Source organism: Ovis aries, chromosome 24, assembly GCF_016772045.2.
Source record: "Ovis aries strain OAR_USU_Benz2616 breed Rambouillet chromosome 24, ARS-UI_Ramb_v3.0, whole genome shotgun sequence".
Taxonomy (NCBI): Eukaryota; Metazoa; Chordata; class Mammalia; order Artiodactyla; family Bovidae; genus Ovis; species Ovis aries.
In genome coordinates, this window is record NC_056077.1 from 14800533 (window position 1) to 14821735 (window position 21203).

A 21203-nucleotide genomic window follows, 5' to 3' on the forward strand; every position below is an offset into this window, starting at 1 on the left:
GTCGGCATTTTCTTACATTTTCTCCGCTCTCTCTTCCTTAGTCTCTCTGTCAATCTCTCTCTCTCTCAAATACATATACATACGTATATATATATATATGCATAGACATGTGTGCATATCTTCTCTCTATACATAACATATACATATACCCTTGGGACTTCCCTGGTGGTTCAGACAGTACAGAATCTGCCTGCAATGTAGGAGACTCAGGTTAGATCCCTGGGTCAGAAAGATCTTCTGGAAAAGGGAATGGCTATCCACTCCAGCATTCTTACCTGGAGAATTCCATAAACAAAGGAGCCTGGTGGGCTAGAGTCCATGGGGTCACAGCCAGACATGACTGAGTGACTAACACTTTTACTTTCATATATCCTCAATATATATACTCTATATATTCTGTCAAATGGCTTAGCAGTAATAACACATATAATTATAATATCTATATCTATATACATATATATTGCTGAGTGGTTTGAGAATAAGTTGCATACATTGTGCTCTTTTACAAGTAAACACTTCACTTTGTATTTCCTAAGAATAGAAACATCTCTTATTGTTTAGTAAATATCCTATTGATAAATACATGTGATAAGACAATTCTTCTCTCTCACATCAGAGGAGAGCTATACAATTTGGAAAATGCTAGTTTACATTAGTTCTATAGGTTCTTAACTTGCTGGTTCCCAAACGTAGTTGCCCATCAACAGCATGATTATTACTGAACAGTGAACAATAAACTGAACAGTTTATTATATACAGATGTAAACATTTAAAATAAATGCACTCATTTAATCTTCATAGCAACTCTAAATAACAGGCATTACCATCTCTAGTTTGTACATGAGAAAACCGGGTTACAGAGAGGTATTCTTGCCAGGATGCACAACTGGTAAGAAACAGAGCTGGCATTTAAAGCCAGACTATTTGATTCCAGGCTGATGAACCAATGCTTTTGAACTGTGGTGTGGGAGAACACTCTCGAGAGTCCCTTGGACAGCAGGGAGATCAAACCAGTCAATCCTAAAGGAAACCAACCCTGAATATTCATTGGAAGGACTGATGCTGAAGCTCCAATACTTTGGCCACCTGATGAGAAGGGCTGACACATTAGAAAAGACCCTGATGCTGGGAAAGACTGAAGGCAGGAGGAGTAGAGGACAACAGAGGATGAGATGGTTGCATGGCATCACTGACTCCATGGACATGAGTTTGAGCAGGTTCCAGGAGATGGTGAAGGACAGGGAAGCCTGGTCCACGGGGTTGCAAAGAGTCGAACACGACTAAGTGACTGAACAACAACACCATCTGATTCCAGAGTCCATCAGCCACATTGCTATGCTGCCCATAAAGTGGATGTTGGGACCACTTTTGTTGAACACACCATTCCGGTTCAGTTCAGCTCAATTCAGTCACTCAGTCATGTCTGACTCTTTGTGACCCCATGAACCACAGCACGCCAGGCCTCCCTGTCCATCACCAACTCTCGGAGTCCACCCAAACCCACGTCCATCGAGTCAGTGATGCCATCCAGCCATCTCATCCTCTGTCATTCCCTTCTCCTCTAATCTCTAATACACTTCTCACAGTGATTTTGTTGGGCAGACAGATTACCTACTCTCACTGGTAGTAAACTTCTTGTCTCCTTCCCCTTCAAATTCCAGTAGCCAGATGAATATGCGCAAGATACATCTTCATCTGTTGCTTGTGAGTTAAGGAAATAGTCATTCAACAGTGTGACAAAGAACTAGGACTTAGAAGTTGGTTCTGGGTTTCCATCTTGGCTCTGCCCTTAACCAGCTCCGCAGTTTGGAGCATCAGTTTCCTCACCTGGGCAGTGAGGGTTGGATCAGAAGAGAAGGTATGGCCTTCTCAGGAAGGGACCTGTGGCAGTTGATAACTGCAGTTATTATTGGTGGTGGTGGTATGTTTCAAACCTCTCAGCCACAAATGGTCAAATCATCTTTGATTTGTCTCCGTTTCCTCTCCTATAGAGCGGGGCTATTGATATACTGTCTTCTAGGATAGTGGTGGGCATTCGATGGAGGATTAAATGTTCAGAATGCTGCCAGGCACATAGTGAGCATGCAGTGAACGTTCAGTTCAGTTCAGTTCAGTCGCTCAGTCGTGTCCGACTCTTCGCGACCCCATGAATCGCAGCACGCCAGGCCGCCCTGTCCATCACCATCTCCCAGAGTTCACTCATAGTACTATTATTTATTCTTTTCTCTATCACTGTGCTCTGGACACAAAGAACTGCTTAGAACAACTTGAATATGCTTCATTGCGGGCTGCTTCCCTGTGTTCTTCTTTGCTGTGCTCTCTGCCTGGGACACCATCCCCCTTTCTTCTGTGTCAAAACCCTAACTGTGTCTCCTCCTGTCCCATCAGTAGTGTTTTTGGTGCCAAGGAAGCCTTCTCTTATCCCCTCATTGGGTCTTTATTGATCTCAGAGGGGCACTTATAGAAATCTATTTGTATCGAAATCTATTTGTCTCTTCTCCCCTTAAAGGAGCCGCTTTCTCTATTTCAGGTAACCCCTAAACCAGAGCAGACCTCGTTATCTATTACCCTAAAAAGGCCAGAGCCATTTTTAGAAGGCTCTAGAGGGATTTCTGTGATGGTCCAGTGGCTTAGACTCTGCACTCTCAGTGGAGGGGGCCCAGGGTTTGATCCCTGGTCAGAGAACTAGATCCCACGAGCTGCAACTAAAGATCCTCTGTGCCACAATTAAGACCCAGCGCAATCAAATAAATAAATATTTTTTAAAAAACGAAGGCACTAGATAAAGTCTGCTCGGAATCAGGGAGAGCAAGCCACAGATCAGTTTGATGCCTCCCATCTATCTGTTGCCGAAACTCAGAAGAAATGAGCTGATATGCACCAACTCCTGTGGTTTAAGGAGTTTCTTCTGAGTCACTCCCGGTCTAGGGAGAGATCTTACCACACCAATGGCTTCATCATTGCCTAATAGGGACCCTCAGGGGCTTTATCATGGACAAGGGAGCTGGGAAGCCTCCTCCGCACAGTGAAACTGATGGAAAGAAACACAATGGATAGATGGATTGCTACAAAGGCAGGCAGGCAAACAAGACACACAGGCAGGAACCCTCCCTTGGATGAGATGTTTCAGCTTCTTTCTGGGGAGGCAGATAAAACAGTCACCAGAGCCCAAGCCCTCCCACTCTTCATTTGCAAAATTTTAGGCATCTTCCTTAGATAAGCTTTTTGTGAGCTCTTGTTAAATTTGTGGACTGAAATAAACAATAGCTACTGTCCCTCAGGGCCTGCTGGATGCCAGGCCCTTCAAAGGTGTTCTCCCACTGACTCTGCCAAGTGACAGGTGTCCCATCGAGCTTCCAGCATTACTCTAATGTCACCTTCTCAGTGAGGCCTACCTGGAACACCCTACTTTAAGTTGGAACCCACCCCACCTCCATCCCACATCAACATAACCCTCACCACCTTCTAACATGCAGTTTGACTTATTAAATAGGTCTGATTACTGTCTGGTGTTCCTCCCACACTCCATAAGGGGGACCACCATAGGGTGGGTAGGGGGTCTTTGTCACGCAGGCTCATTTGGGGATCTCTGAGAGTCCCTTGGACTGCAAGGAGATCCAACCAGTCCATTCTGAAGGAGATCAGCCCTGGGATTTCTTTGCAAGGAATGATGCTAAAGCTGAAACTCCAGTACTCTGGCCACCTCATGCGAAGAGTTGACTCATTGGAAAAGACTCTGATGCTGGGAGGGATTGGGGGCAGGAGGAGAAGGGGACGACAGAGGATGAGATGGCCGGATGGCATGACCGACTTGATGGACGTGAGTCTGAGTGAACTCCGGAAGTTGGTGATGGACAGGGAGGCCTGGCGTGCTGCAATTCATGGGGTTGCAAAGAGTCGGACACGACTGAGCGACTGAACTGAGCTGAACTGAGGGCTTACAACTGGGCTTCCCTGGTAGCTCAGCTGGTAAAGAATCCACCTGCAATGCGGGAGACTGGGTTTGATCCCCGAGTTAGGAAGATGCCCTGGAGGAGAGCATGGCAACCCACTCCAGTATTCTTGCCTGGAGAATCCCATGGACAGAGGAGCCTGGAGGGCTACAGTCCATGGTGTTGCAAAGAGTCGGACATGACTGAGCGACTAAGCATAGCATAGCACAGGGCTTACAACAGAGACTGAATCATTAATGCAATGTATGATCCACGAATCATCATTCATTTTTTTAAACTTTAAAAAAAAATTGTGTCGTTTTTTAAATTGAAGTATAGTTGATTTACTATACTTACTATAGTTGTGTTTATTTCAGGTGTAAAGCATTAAATGCAATTGTATGATCCATGAGTCATTTATCATCATTCATTAATGTTTTAAATTAGACGATTGTGTATTTCTTATTGAAGTATAGTTGATTTACAGTGTTGTTAGTTTCAGGTGTATAGCACACACACATATACACACACACGCACATTTATATAATCATTTATTTAACCGGTCTATTTCCTTTTTGTTACAATAGGACTTCTTTCTAAAATTGCGTTTGTTTGTTTTTGGCCGTGTTGGGTCTTTGTTACTTCCAGCAGGCTTTCTCTAGTTGTAGCACGTGAGTGCTACTCTTCATTATAGCGCACGGGCTTCTCATTGTGGTGGCTTCTCTTGTTGCAGAGCATGGACTCTAGGCACTCAGGCTCAGTAGTTGTGGCACATAGGCTTAGTTGCTCCGAGGCATGTGGAATCTTCCTGGGCCAGGGATAGAATCTGTGTGTCCCCTACACACAGGGATAGAATCTGTGTGTCCCCTACATTGGCAGGCAGATTCTTCTCCTCTGTGCCACCAGAGAAGTCCCAACCAGTCTTCTTCTGATAGACATTTAGGCTGTTGTCAACCTTGTACTATTATAAACACACTGTGGTGAACACCCTTGAGCAAATATCTTTGTATATTTGTGCATTTACGTCATAGCATAGATTCTTCTATGTAGTATTGCTACATAAAAGGTCTGAACAGTCTCAGTGTTGACAGATGTTGTCAATACCTCTTCTGAAAAGGCTGTTTCCTTTTATACTCCCTCTGTTAATGCATGAGAGGTCTCAGTAAGGATTGGTCAAATTGGGGTAGGAGTGGGGAAGATGCCAACTCACCTACATCTGCTGAAGCTCTAATATCTGCAAATGTAGAATCTAAAATTTCATCTTGCTCTCCTCCAGCTCCCTTTCCAAGGCAGTAATCCTCTCCAATGCAGCCTTGTTTTGAATTCTTTCCTTGTCAGGGACAGGGGTCAAACTTCCCTTCTGTGGTTTTCAGGATAAATCGCTAATGACAGGTGACTGGATGGAAATCTGCTTTCTTGCAACCGTACCCCACCAATCCCGGCTCCATTCTCAGGAGCCACAAAAATAGGGCTAATCCTTTTCCCACGTGACAGCCTTTCAAATATTTGGAGACTGTATTAAATCTCCTCTAAGTCTTTTCCTCCCTGGGTAAATCACCCCAGCTCCAGCCATGCACACCCCCTGGATGTGACAGTGTTGACCTGGGGACCCTTTAGGTAGTGGCCAAGTGTGAAAGCTTTTGGGTTCCCCAAGCTTGAGTTCAAATCCCTGTTCTCACACTTTCCAGCTGTCTGACCTTGGCCAAGTCACTTCTCAGATTTCAGTTTCCTCCCTTGAATAAACTGCATAACAATAATGACCCCCTTGTAAGGTTGCTGTCTGGGCCACATTCCTCCATTTAAAAAATAAGTGAAAAAAAAAAAACACCTAAAACTATACTTTATGATGGAATTGGTATAAAGACTAATATAATAAAGGCAGGGTTATATTTATTTTTCTTCTGATTTTAAAACAATGAAAACATTTTCCTGAGGCCATCAGTGTATCCTGGCCTTTGGCACTGTGCCTTCTTTGGATGGGTACATGGGCTCTGGTCACTGGGGGGAGTGAACTCTTGTATATACAGTTCCTAGCACAGGGCTTGGATCTTTGCAACTTAATAAATGGTGAGGGACAGAGAGGCCTGGCGTGCTGCAGGCCATGGGGTTGCAAAAGAGTCAGACACAACTGGGCAACTGAATGACAACAGCAAATGATGACCACAAATTTAAAAAAAGGAAAGGGTTGAGCAGAGAACAGAGTGTGGTGCTGGAGGAGGCTTCCCCCACAGACCTCTTTATCAGTGCCTATGGGTTTGCAGACTCAGCTTCTTCTGAACGTAAGTAACACAGCCACTTGTGTTCAAAAGCAGCCCTATGCTTTCTCACCTTACTTGCTAGAGTCTCAGGAGAGTTTGTCAAAAAAGATGCAGAGTCTGTGGCATTTGTCTTAAGAAAAGTGGTATCTTGGTCTGCAAATACTGCTGTAACAAAATATCACACACTGGGTGGCTTACAAACAGCAGAAATTGACTTCTCACAGTGTAGGAGGCTGGGAAGTTCAAGATCAAGGTGCCGGCATGGTCTTGCTCTGGTAGGGGTCCTCTTCCTGGTTCATAGGTAGCACACATGGGGGAAGGGGCAAGGGAGCTCTCTGGGGCCTCGTTTAATCTTTTTTGTTTCAATTTTTGTTTTGGCCAAACTGTGTGGAATGTGGGATCTTAGCTCCCCATCCAGGGATCAAACCGGTGCCCTCTGAAGTGGAAGGTCAGAGTCTTAACTACTTGACTGCCAGGAAAATTCCAAAGCTAAGCTTTTGTGTGTGTGTCGGGGAGGGGGGGGTGTCTCTTTTATAAAGGCATTAACTTCATTCATGAGGGCTCCATCCTCATGACTTAATCATTTCCCAAAGGCCCCACCTCCTAATACTACCACATTGGGGATTCAGGTTTCAACATATAAATTTAGGGAGGGGTTCTCTAGCAAGAGGAAATACACATTCTTCAAAAAAGGGTAAAAAAAAAAATTCATGGAGTAGTAGAAGATATTTGAAATATATGTAAATAGCAACACATTTGTGCCTAGACTGAATAGAGCTCCTTCAAATCATTAAGAAAAGTACAGTTGGTAGAAAATAGCAAAAGGCTTTAAGATACTCTTGCATAAAGGAGGAAGTCAATATGGGTAATAAATGGTGGGGGGCTGGGAGAGTGCTCAGCCTCATTTGTAATCATGGAAAGGCAAATTGAAACCACAATGAGATACCACCATAAATTCTACATGCAGCACTTTTTCTGGATGCATGTTATGTTTTACCATTAGCACGTTTTTAAAAATGTGTACATCACGAGGTAAAAAATAATGCAAACAGGTAGGTAAAAAGTCTTTCTACCACTGGACCTCCAAACCCCACCCTCCAAATACCTCTTATTACTAGTGGCTGGTGAGGCCAGTCAGAGAGTCTGCTTACAGTAGCATCTATGAATAAACAGCCACCTTTCACTGGATAGTTAGTGCCATAAATTTGTTTTGTTTTGGCCACGCCATGCAGCATGTGGAATCTTAGTACCTCGACCAAGGACTGAACCCATGCCCCTGCAGTGGAAACTCTGAGTCTGAACCACTGGGCTGCCATGATCAAACCTTCAGAAGCAGAACCAGTGAGTCCTTACCATTCATAACAAGGGATTTATTACTGGGATTAAATCTTATAAATTGTGGAAGCTGGTAGAGAATTCAATGGGCCTAAAGTTCTTGGAGATCAGCAAGGCCAGCAGTTGGGGGAGAGGGGGTGAAGTTAGACACAAATTGGAAAGAACAAAGACAAACCACAAGCCATATCTGTTTCTGACATTGTCTTTTTATTACAGCCATTCTGATGTGTATAATGTGGTATCTTCCCAGGTAGCTCACCTGGTAAAGAATCCACCTGCAATGCAGGAGACCCGGGTTTGATTCCTGTGTTGGGAAGATCACCTGGAGAAGGGAAAGGCTGCCCACTCTAGTATTCTGGCCTGGAGAATTCCATGGACTATATGGTCCATGGGGTTGCAAAGAGTCAGACATGACTTTCACTTTCACTTTTCATATTATGATTTGCTGAACTATTGTAAAGTAAGTTACAGAGATCATGACATTTCACCTTAAACTCTCCAGTATACCACTCTGAAAAATGGTCACTAGTCAGTTCTGAGAAGTTTTCTGTGGGGGAGCTGTGTTGGGTCTTAGTTGTGGCATGTGGGATCTAGTCCCTGACTAAGGATAGAACCTGGGCCACCTCCATTGGGAGCTCAGAGTCTTAACCACTGGACCACCAGCAAAGTCCCAGAGTGTTTTTTTTAGTTCTTTTTTTCTTGATAATTTCCTCCCCTTTGTTTTCTCAATTTTATTTTTCTCAGATTCTTATTATGTGGATATGGGACCTTCTGCTGTGGTCATCTAGTATTCTTTATTTCCTTTTCTTTCTGGAAGACATCCTCAATTTCTTTCTTCCTCTTGTTTCATTGAATATTTTTTACTTCTTAGTTTCTTGATTTTCCAAGAGCTTTCTGTTGTTGTTGTTCCCTGAATATTAAAAGATATCTTGTTCTTTACAACTTAAATTTATACAGTGCTGTATATCAATTATATTACAGTAATGCCAGAAGTAATAATAAGTAAATTTTAATCCCCCTCCCTCAAAAAAGATAGCACTGTTCTGGGAATGCTATACCATCTCTCATCTCTCTAAGATGTTTACGGCAGGTTTTTAGAAGTTTACTTTGTTCTTCTCATTGTCACCGTTTCTTCAAATCCGCTTTTCCTGATTGTTTGGGAGTTGTCTTTTATAATCAAAGCTTTTCTCAGATGATTGCAGTCTTTGGCTGTCTGTTCATATTTCAGCGAGGCATGGAAAGCTTCTGCAAAGCTCTGCTGTGAAGAGAAGTCTGTAGACTGACAAGCTCTATTGTAGGGGCTTCCCTGGCTCAGATGGTAAAGAATCTGCCTGCAGTGTGGGAGACTGAGTTTGATCCCTGGGTCAGGAAGATTCCCTGGAGAAGGGAATGGCTACTCACTCCAGTATCCTTGCCTGGAGAATCCGACTGATAGAGGAGCTTGGTAGGTTACAATCTATGGGGTTGCGAAGAGTCAGACACGACTGAGCAACACATACACACACCGAAACACAAAGAATTATCTGGACCAAATGTCGATAGAGCAGAAATTGAGAAACTCTGTTCTAAAGGTTTCCTATTGTCTTCAGAATAAAAGTCAAACGCCTCAGCACAGCTTACAACACTCCAGCCTACCTTTCCCACACTCTCCCTGGCTCACCATGCCTCAGCCACAAGCATCTTCTCTGTTACTGGAACACACCAAGCTTGTTTCTGCCACAGGGCCTCTGCACTTGCTGTTTCCTCAGCTTGAATCTCTCCTACCCAGATTTTCTGGTTGCTGACATCCTCCCTGCCCTGGTCTTAGTTCAAATGTCACTTCCTTTGTGAGATCTTCACCAATTCATCTTTCCCTCTTCACCCAGCCCTGCCCTCATCCTTATCCAAAGAACAGTCTGTTACACTTATTGCACCCTTCAAAGTATCAATCTTGAAACGGGATGTTTTTCTGCCTTTGTTTATATTTATTACTTGATGTTATCTCTGTGAGAGCAGGAACCTGTCAGTCTTGATCTTAAGCATTTTGCCTGCCCATGGTTTCTGCTCAGTAGATGGACAGAAGGTCTTGTTTAGAGATCCTCAAGTATTTTATGTGTGTTTCTTCTTAAAGAATTTCCAAGAACTCTGTACCCCTTGCATATTTTTACTTAAGGTCTGAAATCTGTTTTTTGTAAGTTTAAATAGTTGCAGTCTTAATTTCCCAGTTATTATAAATATTGATATTTTAGAACATAATTTTACTTCATACTTTTAAATATACCTATCATTGTTTATTTTTAAAAATCCTTGAGCATAATCACACAGCATTATGGAAATAAATGGAAAATCTTGTAGGGAAAAAATATAAGAACAGGCTCTTAGCTGGAAATTTTATTTTATTTGTTTTTTTTCTCCTTGAACTTGTATTTCCATTCTATTTCTCTCACAGACTTCTATCCTAATATAATATACTTGAAAAGTTTTAAAATTAATCACCAGATAATACTTGTCTGCAACAAAATGCTTATGTATATTAATATATGTGTATATATATATATATATATAATTAATATATATATTAAAGTCCTGTTTCCCCAAGACTTGAATTTTGGCGATTATCCAGTGTTTATAAGGCTCCAAGTTTTAAAAATTTTCTCTAAATTATCATTACAACTATTATTGGAATATAATTGATCAAAATACCATAAATATATTGCATTATGATCAGTAATGTTATACACTGAAAAGTACTTTTTGTCCTCAACGAGCTTTTAAATGAGAGAGATGGGCTAGTTATTTTTTGGTGAATAATTTTAGGTCTATCTGTCTATGGAAAAGGGGCTTCTCTGGTGGCTCAGTGGTAAAGAATCTGCCTGCAATGCAGAAGACCTGGGTTTGCTCCCTGGGTGAGGAAGACCCCTTGGAGAAGGGAATGGCAACCCACTCCAGGATTCTTGCCTGGAGAATCCCATGGACAGAGGAGCCTGGTGGGCTACAGTCCATGGGGTCGCAAAGAGCAGGACATGACTAAGCGACTAAGTGTGCACACATGTCTGGATTAATATTATGTATTGCTGAAATGCGACAGTTTAGAAAAAGTGCTATTGCCTCCCCCACTTTTTTGCTTTTATAAAGTAAATTCTGAGAAATGTTTTTCACATTAACAGGAGACCTGAATGGAAATTTTGTAACAGCTAAGTAATCCGAGATTACCCATGTTTGAAAGCCTAGGTAATTTGCCACATATCTCATTATGATAAGTTATCACAAATTATTTGTAATAATTTATTATCCAACAAGTTGGATAATGTTGGTTGGAAGCAAAGAACAAATCATCTAAATTGCAGAAGGATCTGTCATCCTGTCCTCGGGGGCATTGTCCTTTCTAACTACACATTATTATCTTTTATCTTTATGACTTTGTTTGGCATCCAGGATTTTACAGCACAGTACAACACACCTCAGTAAGTTTCAAAATGATTGAGAAGCACTGCCTTGCTTTCGCGCAGTGGAGGAAAGAGGATTGTGAAGGCAGGAACAAGTTGGCACTTTCTCAGGTATCTTAGTTTTAGGAGAGAGAACACCCAGAAGCTGAGTTTTAAGCAGATTCTCTTTCTCCTCTGTTGAGATCTAACTTCATAAAGATATTTTTATACTGATTATATAAATAGTTTAATATGAATGTACCTATATGAAGTATCCACTTTGATGGGTTCTGACAAGTATACATCTGTGTAATTTCTATTGCACTCAAGGCACAGGAAATTTCCATTATTTCATAAAGTTCCCTCGTGCTCCTTTGCGTCGATAATCCCTCACCCAGGAGCTCCTATTCCAGGAAGAATGTATACTAACCTGATTCCAATCAAGCCTTTAGATCATAAGTTTACAGAAAATACAAAGGACAGAGGAATACATTAAACCATGCTAATGAAGAAATGAAAAAGGAGAAATCCAAGACTGTGGCGTATTCTACAGTATAATTGTCTTGATCTTTTTAACAAGACAATGTTTTATACACACACACACACACACACACGCACACACACGTATGTATATAAACATAAGAGTGAAAGTGTTAGTGGCTCAGTAATGCCCGACCTCGGAGAAGGCAATGGCACCCCACTCCAGTACTCCTGCCTGGAGAATCCCATGGATGGAGGAGCCTGGTAGGCTGCAGTCCATGGGGTTGCTAAGAGTTGGACACGACTGAGTGACTTCACTTTCATCTTTCACCTTCATGCACTGGAGAAGGAAATGGCAACCTACTCCAGTGTTCTTGCCTGGAGAATCCCAGGGACGGGGGAGCCTGGTGGGCTGCCGTCTCTGGGGTTGCGCAGAGTCGGACATGACTGCTGCTGCAGCAGCGGCAGCAATGCCTGTCTTTTTGCGACTCCATGGACTATAGCCCACCAGGCTCCTCTAACCATGGGATTTCCCAAGCAAGAATATTGGAGTGGGTTGCCATTCCCTTCTCCAGGGGACCTTCTCAACCCAGGGACTGAACCCCAGGTCTCCTGCATTATAGGCAGATTCTTTACTGTCTGAACCACTAGGGAAGCTCTCATTAATATAAGAGTGGGGACTCTTCTAGATTAAAAGACACTTAAGAGCCAGAAATATTAAATGTAGTACATGATCTTTCTTCGTGAGAAAGTAAAAATTGGATCGGACTGGGAGAAGAAAACTCAGCCAGGCCATTCCTTAGGCTGGGCTAACAGACAGGATAAAGCTGGCTGCCGAGGTAACAGGAAATAATTTTTCTTCCAAGGACACTTGCAGCTGTGGAGTGACATAGTGACCTCCTGCTCTGAGCGACCACTACTTTCTCACTAGCTGAGAAACTCTGTTTTCTAAAACTATAGAAAATTCGTAGTTTGAAATTCTGTGAGTATCAATGTCCTGCCTTTCTCTCTCCGGCAACTCAGACAATGAGCTGCCTTGAGTTCCAAGCCAGGAACAGAGCTTCAGGTAAAAATGTTCCGAATACAATGGTCCACAATTATTCAACTGTGTGCTTTCAGAAAGGACCTTGGGTCCACTTGGCTGTCCAGGCTGATATTAACCCCTTTATTCCTTGATCTCTTTGAGCTGTTGACTGGAAAGAATACACTCAATCTCAACGTTGAGTGTTATGGTTTATTCGGCAGAAATTTTTCAGATTTAAGCCCAGGAGGCAGGATCTCAAGTAACCCTAGGAGAACTGCTCCTGGGAAGTAGGGGAGGAGCCAGGTTACATAGAGGTTTTGCTACAAACGGCAGGTAGTCTGAACATCAGAAGATTATTGTAAACTAAAGAAAACTAGATATTCCAAATTAAAGGATTTAGTGCTTCTCTATGCATGGGAAGATGCAAGAATCTGGGCTCCTTGAAATCATTCCTTTGATAGGCACCTTAACTAACAGGACACTGATAGGGTCAGTATTCAGCTTTTTGTCACCCTGCCCCCTGCCCCCCCAGGTACACAGCTGGAGGTGGCTGCAGTAGCTGATGGCTTGATGACCACACATTCTTTATTTACTAATAGGACAGTTGACATTTTTTTATCACGGTCTATTTTCCACCCAGCAGCCTGAATGATGCTGATAAAAATCAAGTCATTCCAGCTCCTCCACTCAATTGCTTCCTGTGACCTTCTGCTTCACTCCAAGGATAACCCAGGTCTTTGCTACGAGGCCCTTTGTGAACAGGCCTCATCTTCACTCCAGCCCCACTGTTGTTTGGCTGTCATGCTTCAGCCCAGACCTTTGATTTACTGCTCCCTCTTCATGCATTTACTTAAATACCACTTCTCGGCCCATCTTCCCACATCATGCTTCCTCAGTCATGTCCAACTCTTTGTGACCCAGTGGACTGTAACCTGCCAGGCTCCTCTGTCCATGGAATTTTCCAGGCAAGAACACTGGAGTGGATTGCCATTCCCTTCTCCAGGGACCTTCCAGACCCAGGGATGAAACCCACGTCTCTGTGTCGCCTGCATTGGCAGGTGGACCCTTTACCACTGCACCGCCTGGGAAGCCCCTTCCTGCATCACTCCATCTAAATACTCACTCTCCAGACCCATACTTTATATTTTCCTTCTTAGCATTTGACTGTCCTAAGTCATCTATATTATATTGTCCTATTTGCCTTGTAAATAGGTAAATCTCCTTCTCTCTCCCATGAGGATTTCAGCTCCTTGGTATGGGTGGGGGAGTTTGGTACATTTTGCTCTCTGATGTAGCCCAAACTCCTGGACCAGAGGTCGGTAAAATTTTTCAGGCTTTATGACCATGAGAGCTCTGTTATAACTACCCAGCTCCAAGGTTGTAACAGCTATAAGAAAACATGTGGGACTGTGTTCCAATAAAACTTTATTTGCACAAACAGGTGGCTGGTGGTAGTTTTTTACCTCCTGCTCAGAACACAGGCTGGCAATAAATATTTGCTGACTGAAATGGGAAAGAAGACGAAGTCATGCTCTTATTGTAGAAGGAGGAAGAACCAATGACAAGTTTCAGATTGCGTTAGAGCAGGGGTGAGATGAGGGGATGGTGGCTAAGCCTGTCTAAGGGGAGCCTGGGCTACGTGAGGCTCCAGAGGCTGGGCGTTCCAGGTAGAAGGATCAGCCAGGGGAAAGATTTGGAGGTGGGATGAGCTTGGTGGGAGGTTCAAGAAACAGAAAGCTCTCAGTGTGGCTACAGCAGCACAGCGACTGAGGACAAAGGGGTTCAGGATGACACCGGGGGGCTTCCCAGGTGGCTGAGAGGTAAAGAATCCTCCTGCCAATGCAAAAGACACAGGTTCGATCCCTGATCCAGGAAGAGCCCACATCCCACTAAGCCCACGCGCCACAACTATTGAGCCTGTGCTCTAGAGCCTGGAGCCATAAGTACTGAGCCCACTCGCCACAACTACGAAGCCCGTGCACCCTAGATAGTGCGTGCTCCGTAACAAGAGAAACCTGTGCACTGCAGCTAGAGAAAATCCTGAGCAGCAACAGAGAGCACAGCCAAAAATAAATTAAATTTTAACAAGAGAAAAGATGACAAGGATGGGTAAGGACCAGGTCACAGAGGCCTAGTAGGTGTGTTTGTTTGTTTTTTAAAATAAATTTTATTATTTTATTTTTGGCTGCACTGGGTCTTCGTTGCTGCGCGTGGGCTTTCTGTAGTTCTGGCGAGCAGGAGCTGTTGTCTAGTTGAGGCTAGCGGCTTCTCATTGTGGTGGCTTCTCTTGTTGTGAAGCGCAGACTCTAGAGCCTGGATCAGGAGGTATGGCACACAGGCTTGGTTGCCCTATGGCATGTGGAATCTTTCTGAACCAGGGATCGAACCGAATCCCCTGTGCTGGCAAGCAGATTCTCAACTACTGGAAGAGACTGAGATTCTCAACCACCAGGGAATTTCAGGATTTTTTAAGTTTCTTGCTCCCTTTCCTCATATTTTTTTTTTAATCGTAGTAAAATGTACACAACATAAAATGATACATTTTATGATCGTTTTAAGTGTATAGTTAGTCCTGTGGCATTAATTATATTGATATTGTTGTCCAACTGTCAAATAGAAATTCAGTGCCCATTAAACATCAAGTCCCCATCACATCCCTCACCCCTGGCAATCACCATTTCACTTTCTCTCTCTGTGAGATTGACTACTCTGGGAGCTTCATGTACGTGGACTCATCCAATATTTCTCCTCTTCTGACTGTCCTATTTCACGTAACATAATGTCTTCAGCTAAAGCTGAAGCTCCAAAACTTTGGCGACCTGATGCGAAAAACTGACTCATTGGAAAAGACTCTGATGCTGGGAAAGATTGAAGGCAGGAGGAGAAGGGGAGGACAGAAGATGAGATGATTGGATGGTATCACTGACTTGATGGATGTGAGTTGGGCAAGCTTCGGGAGTTGGTGGTGGACAGGGAAGCCTGGTGTGCTGCAGTCCATGGGGTCGCAAAGAGTTGGACACAACTAAGCAACTGAACTGAACTGAAGACTTCAAAGTTCATCCCTATAGCATGTGTGAAAATTTCTTTCCTTTTTTAAGGCTGAATAATGTTCCATTGCCTGTAGATGATGTTTTCTTTATTCAGCTGTTGATGGACACTTGGGGTGCTTTTGCCTCTTGGCTATTGTGAACAGTGCTGCTATGAACACGGGTGTGTGAATATCAAGTTCCTGCCTTCACTTCTTTTGGGTGTCTACCCAGAAATGGAATTGCTGGATCACATCCCATAGACTTTTGTACTAAGCACAATAAGAGACCAGGGGAACTTTTCACAAGGGTGTTGCTTTCTTGTTTTAATAGGACTTACCCCCCACCCCTGGTTGGTATGTTGAGCTTTGATCACAGTGGGGAGGGACAGGGATGGGAGACCAGGGAGAAGGCTGGTACAGCAGTCCAGGTAAGAGATAGCAGGAGCTGGAAGCTTCCAGTATGGCTAGGGAGGCCTCTATGGCGCAAATAATTAGATGATTACAAATAATGAAAAGTCCTGTGAAATAAATGATCAGGAACAGGAGGTTCTGATTCCAGAGAAAAATAAAAAGGATCTCTCTGGCCTTCTTCATATATGATTCACTGAACTCATGGTCTACCAGGGCAGCTGATACTTGAAACTGAGATCCTGCATTTTCACCATCAATTTATTTTGTTTGCTTTCATTGGGTGGGTTTGGCCTAGGGCCCAGAGCCTCTGGGTCTAAGGGTGTTCATTACTGTTTCAGGGCTGCAGAGAGGAAGGAAGGGGCTTGGAAAGAAGGGGAGGGGAAGACTTTTGAGTTTGTGGCTGAAAAGAAGTGCGGGGAGGGCTTGGCAGTGAAGAGCACGGCTGGGCCTCCTCTCTGCCACATCCCAGCTGTGGGATCGTGGGCAAGTTAACTCATCCCTCTAAACCCCAGTTTCTGCTCCTGGAAAACAGAAACATCATTTGTTTGGTCTGTCTTCTGCTTGCTCCTCATGAAGGCAGAGATTCTTGTTCTGTTCACTGATGTGTCTACAGCACATATATGGTAGGCACCAATAAATATTTTTAATTTCTATACTTATTTTCTATATTAAATTTTCATATAAGATATAACTTTGTTTGTTTGTTTTGGCCACACTGTATGGCACGCAGGATCTTAGTTCCCTGACCAGGGGTTGAAACTGTGCCTCCTGAAGTGGAAGCATGGAGTCCTAACTATTGAACCATCAAGGAGTTTCCTAAGGTATAACTTATAGAGCAAAGCATAGCTTCCTTAAGTGGCCAGCTCAATGAATTTTAAAATGTGTCTTGTTTGTATATGTGTGTGTGTGCATGCTAGGTCCCTTCAGTCATGTCCGACTCTTTTGCGATTCTATGGACCATAGCCTGCCAGGCTCCTCTGTCCATTGGATTTTCCATGCAAGCATACTGAAGTGGGTTTCCATGCCCTCCTCCAGGGGATCTTCCTGATGCAGCGACTGAATCCACGTCTCTGCATTGGCAGGCAGGTTCTTTACCGCTAGCGCCACCTGGGAAGCCTCATTAAATTTTCATGTAAGGTCTAACTTTTTTTTTTTTTTTTTTTTTTTTCAGTCGCAGTGTGTGACATGTGGGATCTTAGTTCCCCGTCCAGGGATTGAAACTGTGCCCTGAAGTGGAAGCATGTAGTCTTAACCATTGGACTGTCAGGGAGTCCCCTAAGGTATAAGTTTTATAGAGCAAAGTATAGCAAACTAAAGTGTCCATCTCAATGAATTTTAAAATGTTGTGTGTGTAGGTATAAACCACCTAATGACCACCAGATCAAGTTAAGGACATTTTCAGCTCTCCAGCAGGCTCTCTTGTACGCCTTCCTAATCATACTCCCTAACAGTAACCATTATTCTGATGTCAATCAACATCTATTAGTTTTCGCCTGTTTGACCTTTATCTATATGTGATCATGAGAAATATACTCTTTCGTGCTTGTCTTTTTCTGTTCCTTATTACATGTTGTGAGATTTGTCCATATTGTTACATGCACTAGTCGCTCGATGCTTTTTTTTTTTTTTGCTCTCTCATACTCTCTTGTGTGAATATGCCACAGTTCATTCATCCTTTTAACAAGTTGTTTCTAGTTTGGGGTATCTGAATAAAGCTGTTCTGAACTTTTTTGGTAGATGTCTTTTGTGGACGTAAGCACTCCTTTGAGAAATGGAATTGCTGTGTCACTGTGTACTTGCATATGTTTAGCTTTAGGAAAAACTGCCAAATGGTTTTCCAAAGTGGTTGAACCAATTTACACTTCCACTACGGTTTCAGTCATGCTGTAACAGCTGTGAGAAGATTTAGCGATTTCCTTTTAGTCATTCTGGTGGGTGTGTAATGGTATCTCACTGGGGTTTTACCTGCAATTTCCTGATGACTAATGATGGAGAGCACCTTTTCATATGTTTGCTCAATAAATACTTGTTGGAGGAATGGATGAATAAAGAATTTGAGTAAAAATGGAAATAAATCTGACCATCTTGGGCCCTGCTTAAAATCCATCAGTGGCTCCCAATCACTTATGGGACCAGGCTGAAATCTCTCCCCTGGGCAACATGGCCCTGCACACTCTGGGCCCTCCTGATCCCTCCTGCCAAAGATAAGCGCTTTCTGCTTCTCTCCCTGGATTCCTGTCTTCAGGTTCCTCCAGGGACTTGCTCTGTCCTGCTACATGGTTTTCCACAAACTATTTTCTTATCCCAGAACACAGCTCAGACCCCATGAAACCAGACTCATCACTTGTTTCCTCAGCTCAAAAGATTCTTCCTCCAGGCAGCCTTCCCTGACTTCCACTGCCAGTAGGCCAGGATCCTTTAAAACCCTCTTACTTCTACTTTCTTCTTAGGTTTTATCACAGCTATAAATACTCTTTATGTGATCATCTGATTAACCTGTTCCTCCCATAAAAAAAAAAAAAAAAACAAACCCCACACTTAAACCCTCACAAGAAACCTCACAAAGAAACACCCCCCCCAAGAAACCCCAATGCTTTATAAAAGCATTATAAGAGCAGAAACTTTGTCTTGTTTCTAGCAAGACCCAGCGTATAGTAAATGCTCAGTAGGTATTTGTTCACTATAAATGTCAAAGCAACAGACCAAAGAGCTTACCTGAAAGTAATTATCCCATAAAAATCCACTCACCCTGAGGGGGACCTAGGCCACTTACCGTCTACACCCCGGACAAAGTACTCTTGCCTCAACGGGCGTCAGTCTCCTCAACTGCAAGATGGGGATAATAACAGAGCTTACCTCTTGGGGTTCTAGTGAGCATTTCACAAGTTAGTTCAAGTTCATTGCTAACTCAGCCTTCAGAAGCCCCATGATTGTGAATGCTTATTTTTACTGTATCTCTAGGCCTCCCTTTCTTGACTTCAAAGGTGAGGATAATAGCCTGGTTATTTCCTGAGTGCTACAGAGAGAGAGGAGAAAATGCCAAGCTTCTCTGCACAGAGTTGTTCTGGATAGAGTTTGGAGTCTTCAGGCCTTGAGTCAGGCTGGTCCAACTCTGGCTATTTGTCAGCTGTGTGTCCTTGCGTCAGTCGCTTCATCTCTCTGAACCTGTTTCTCCATCTGTACAGCGCAGATTAGATTGAGTATCCAACTCCTGCAGTTTCCCAGTCAGCTCTTGAGCCAGCAGGCTGGGTTAGCCCAGAGGACCCTGGAGAAGTCACTCAACCTCTCTGCCTTCAGTTTTCTTCCTTCATGAAAAGGGAGTCACGCCGGAATCCAATGAGGACTCTGGCGCTCTGCGCTCATAGAGGGATCAGTGCATATTTTTGCCCCTGCTGGTTTCTATTACTGTTGCTGTCGTCTCGATGTTGCTACAACAGGATTTGAAAACTGGTCTGGGGTCTGGACGCAAGGGTCGCGCTCGGTCTTTCCCGAGCCTCTGATGGGGGTATGGTGGGGGTGGGATCGGGCGCCTGGGGAGGGCGGGGGTCCGGTCCTGGCGGCCGCAAGGTCTAGCGTGCAGCCTCTCCGCGTGGCCCACGCGGGCCGGGCGAGGTGAGCGGGGCGGGGTCGGGCGGGGCGGGGCCGCCGCATCGCCGTGACGCGCCGGCCAACCAGGCGGCGTTGCGGCCCCGGCTCCCTCCGTCGCTGCCTCCCGCCCTCGCCGCCACCGCCGCCGCCGCCGCCAGCAGCCGGGCCCGTCCGCCCGCCGCCGCCCGCCGTGCCCGAGCCGGCCGCATGGCGCTCCGGGACTTCTGCAGCGTCGATGGCTCCGACACCTTCTGGGTACGTGCTCGGCGGCCGCTGGGATCGCGCGGGGCCGGCGGACGCGAGCGGGAGCGGCAGGGAGGGCGGCCGGCGGGCTGGGAGGCCGGCCGGCGGAGGGAAGCGCCGGGCTCGGGCGGGTTGGGCCCGCGGTCCCGGGGTCCCTTGCCACCCCAACGCCGCACTCTCCTCCCCGCAGCCGGCCTGGCGGGGCCTGCTCCCCACCCTGCCCTCAGCCGGCCCCCTTCGGGAGCGCAGCTGATGGGGGCGGAAAACTTGGGTGACTGGGTTCCAGGGAAGCAGGGCGTTGGGGAGGGGTTGCAAATGCCCGGCTCTCGGGCTTTTTGGGAAAGGTGAGGGGCCAGAGCCTGGGAGAGGGGGCCGAGAAGAGGGGCCCTTTCTTCTCTGGGGTTCCCCCTCCGCTTGAAAATAACCTTCCACGGACGAAGACGCCAGAGATGGGGGTGTCTCCCTGCTTAAGTTCCCCCATCTCCTTTGTGGCTTGGAACCCCGCTTTCACAAACACCCGGTTGCCAAAGGGCTGAGCTGGGGAGGGGCTCAGACTGTGGAAAGGGGCTTCCAGTGGCTGACTTGAGGTTTGCCCCCTCCCCAGTTATTTTGCATACACGTTAATTTCCTGTGGTTGCATGTTTTTGACATCTTTTACTTTACTTCGGTTTAATTACTGTGGGTCTGGGTTGGGGGGGGGCAAGTTTGAGGGGACAGGGGAAGAATTAGGGAAGTTTCAGGAATAGCCAGGAAAGAAGGTGGGGCTGCTCACCCCCGCCCTGACTTGCTTGACCCTGGGGTCAGATTTGGGGATCAGCTGAGGATACCCAAGGGTCCTGGTACCAGTGGATTTTGTGCCGTTCCACACCTGAGACCCGCGGCTCCTCTGTGTGGGGACCAACCCCAGCTTCCTTCTGAATCTTTGCTGTTGAGGCTGGCCGGGTCTCCGGAGGCCACTCTGGCTTAATCCCCAGTGTCTTGGGCTTTAGTTTCTCTCTAATACGATTTGCGTCTGTTACAGGAAGCACTTCTGTGTCCTACTCTCTTGATTATTAACAGTAGGCAAACCTGGGCAGGATAGTTTTCCCACTTTTGTTTAGGAATCGGGAAACACTCCTGGTTCTTTGGAGCCAGCGATTAGCATCTCCAAATACCTTCTTGTTCTGTTTTGTGGTCCTCTCCTCGAAGGCTGCGTTTGGAGTGTTGATAAGTCATCTTTGAGGGCCCCATGGGAAGGGTTTATTGGGGTGATGGGGTGGTAGGTATCACTTGTTAGAACAACCACACACATCTGGCTGTGTCTCACATTTTCAGGCCAACGGGATTTACTTGGGGGCTGGAAATAGTACAGATGCTTTACACTCAAGGTCCAGGATTGATTGGGGAGCAGACTTGCAAAGTAGTATTATACTTAGCAGAGACAGGAAAATCTGAGGAGTCCTTGCTCCCAGTACCCAGTGTGGCAACAACAAGATTATTTCTGCAAGAATCAGATGGGGA

At 45.0% G+C, this 21203-nt stretch overlaps 1 protein-coding gene across 5 annotated transcripts in view; it reads left to right on the top strand.

The window, feature by feature from the left end:
- The first annotated feature begins 19552 nt into the window (after positions 1 to 19552).
- The window catches only part of ABCC1 (ATP binding cassette subfamily C member 1), a 155489-nt gene continuing 153838 nt past the window's right edge, over positions 19553 to 21203 (top strand). For all 5 annotated transcript variants that reach the window (XM_060406312.1, XM_027961611.3, XM_027961612.3 and 2 more), the window contains exon 1: positions 19553 to 19715. Coding sequence is in view for 4 of the 5 variants with exons in the window: in XM_027961611.3 (XP_027817412.1) it covers positions 19668 to 19715 (48 nt within the window). In the remaining variant the exon portion in view is untranslated. The remainder of the gene's footprint in view (positions 19716 to 21203) is intronic.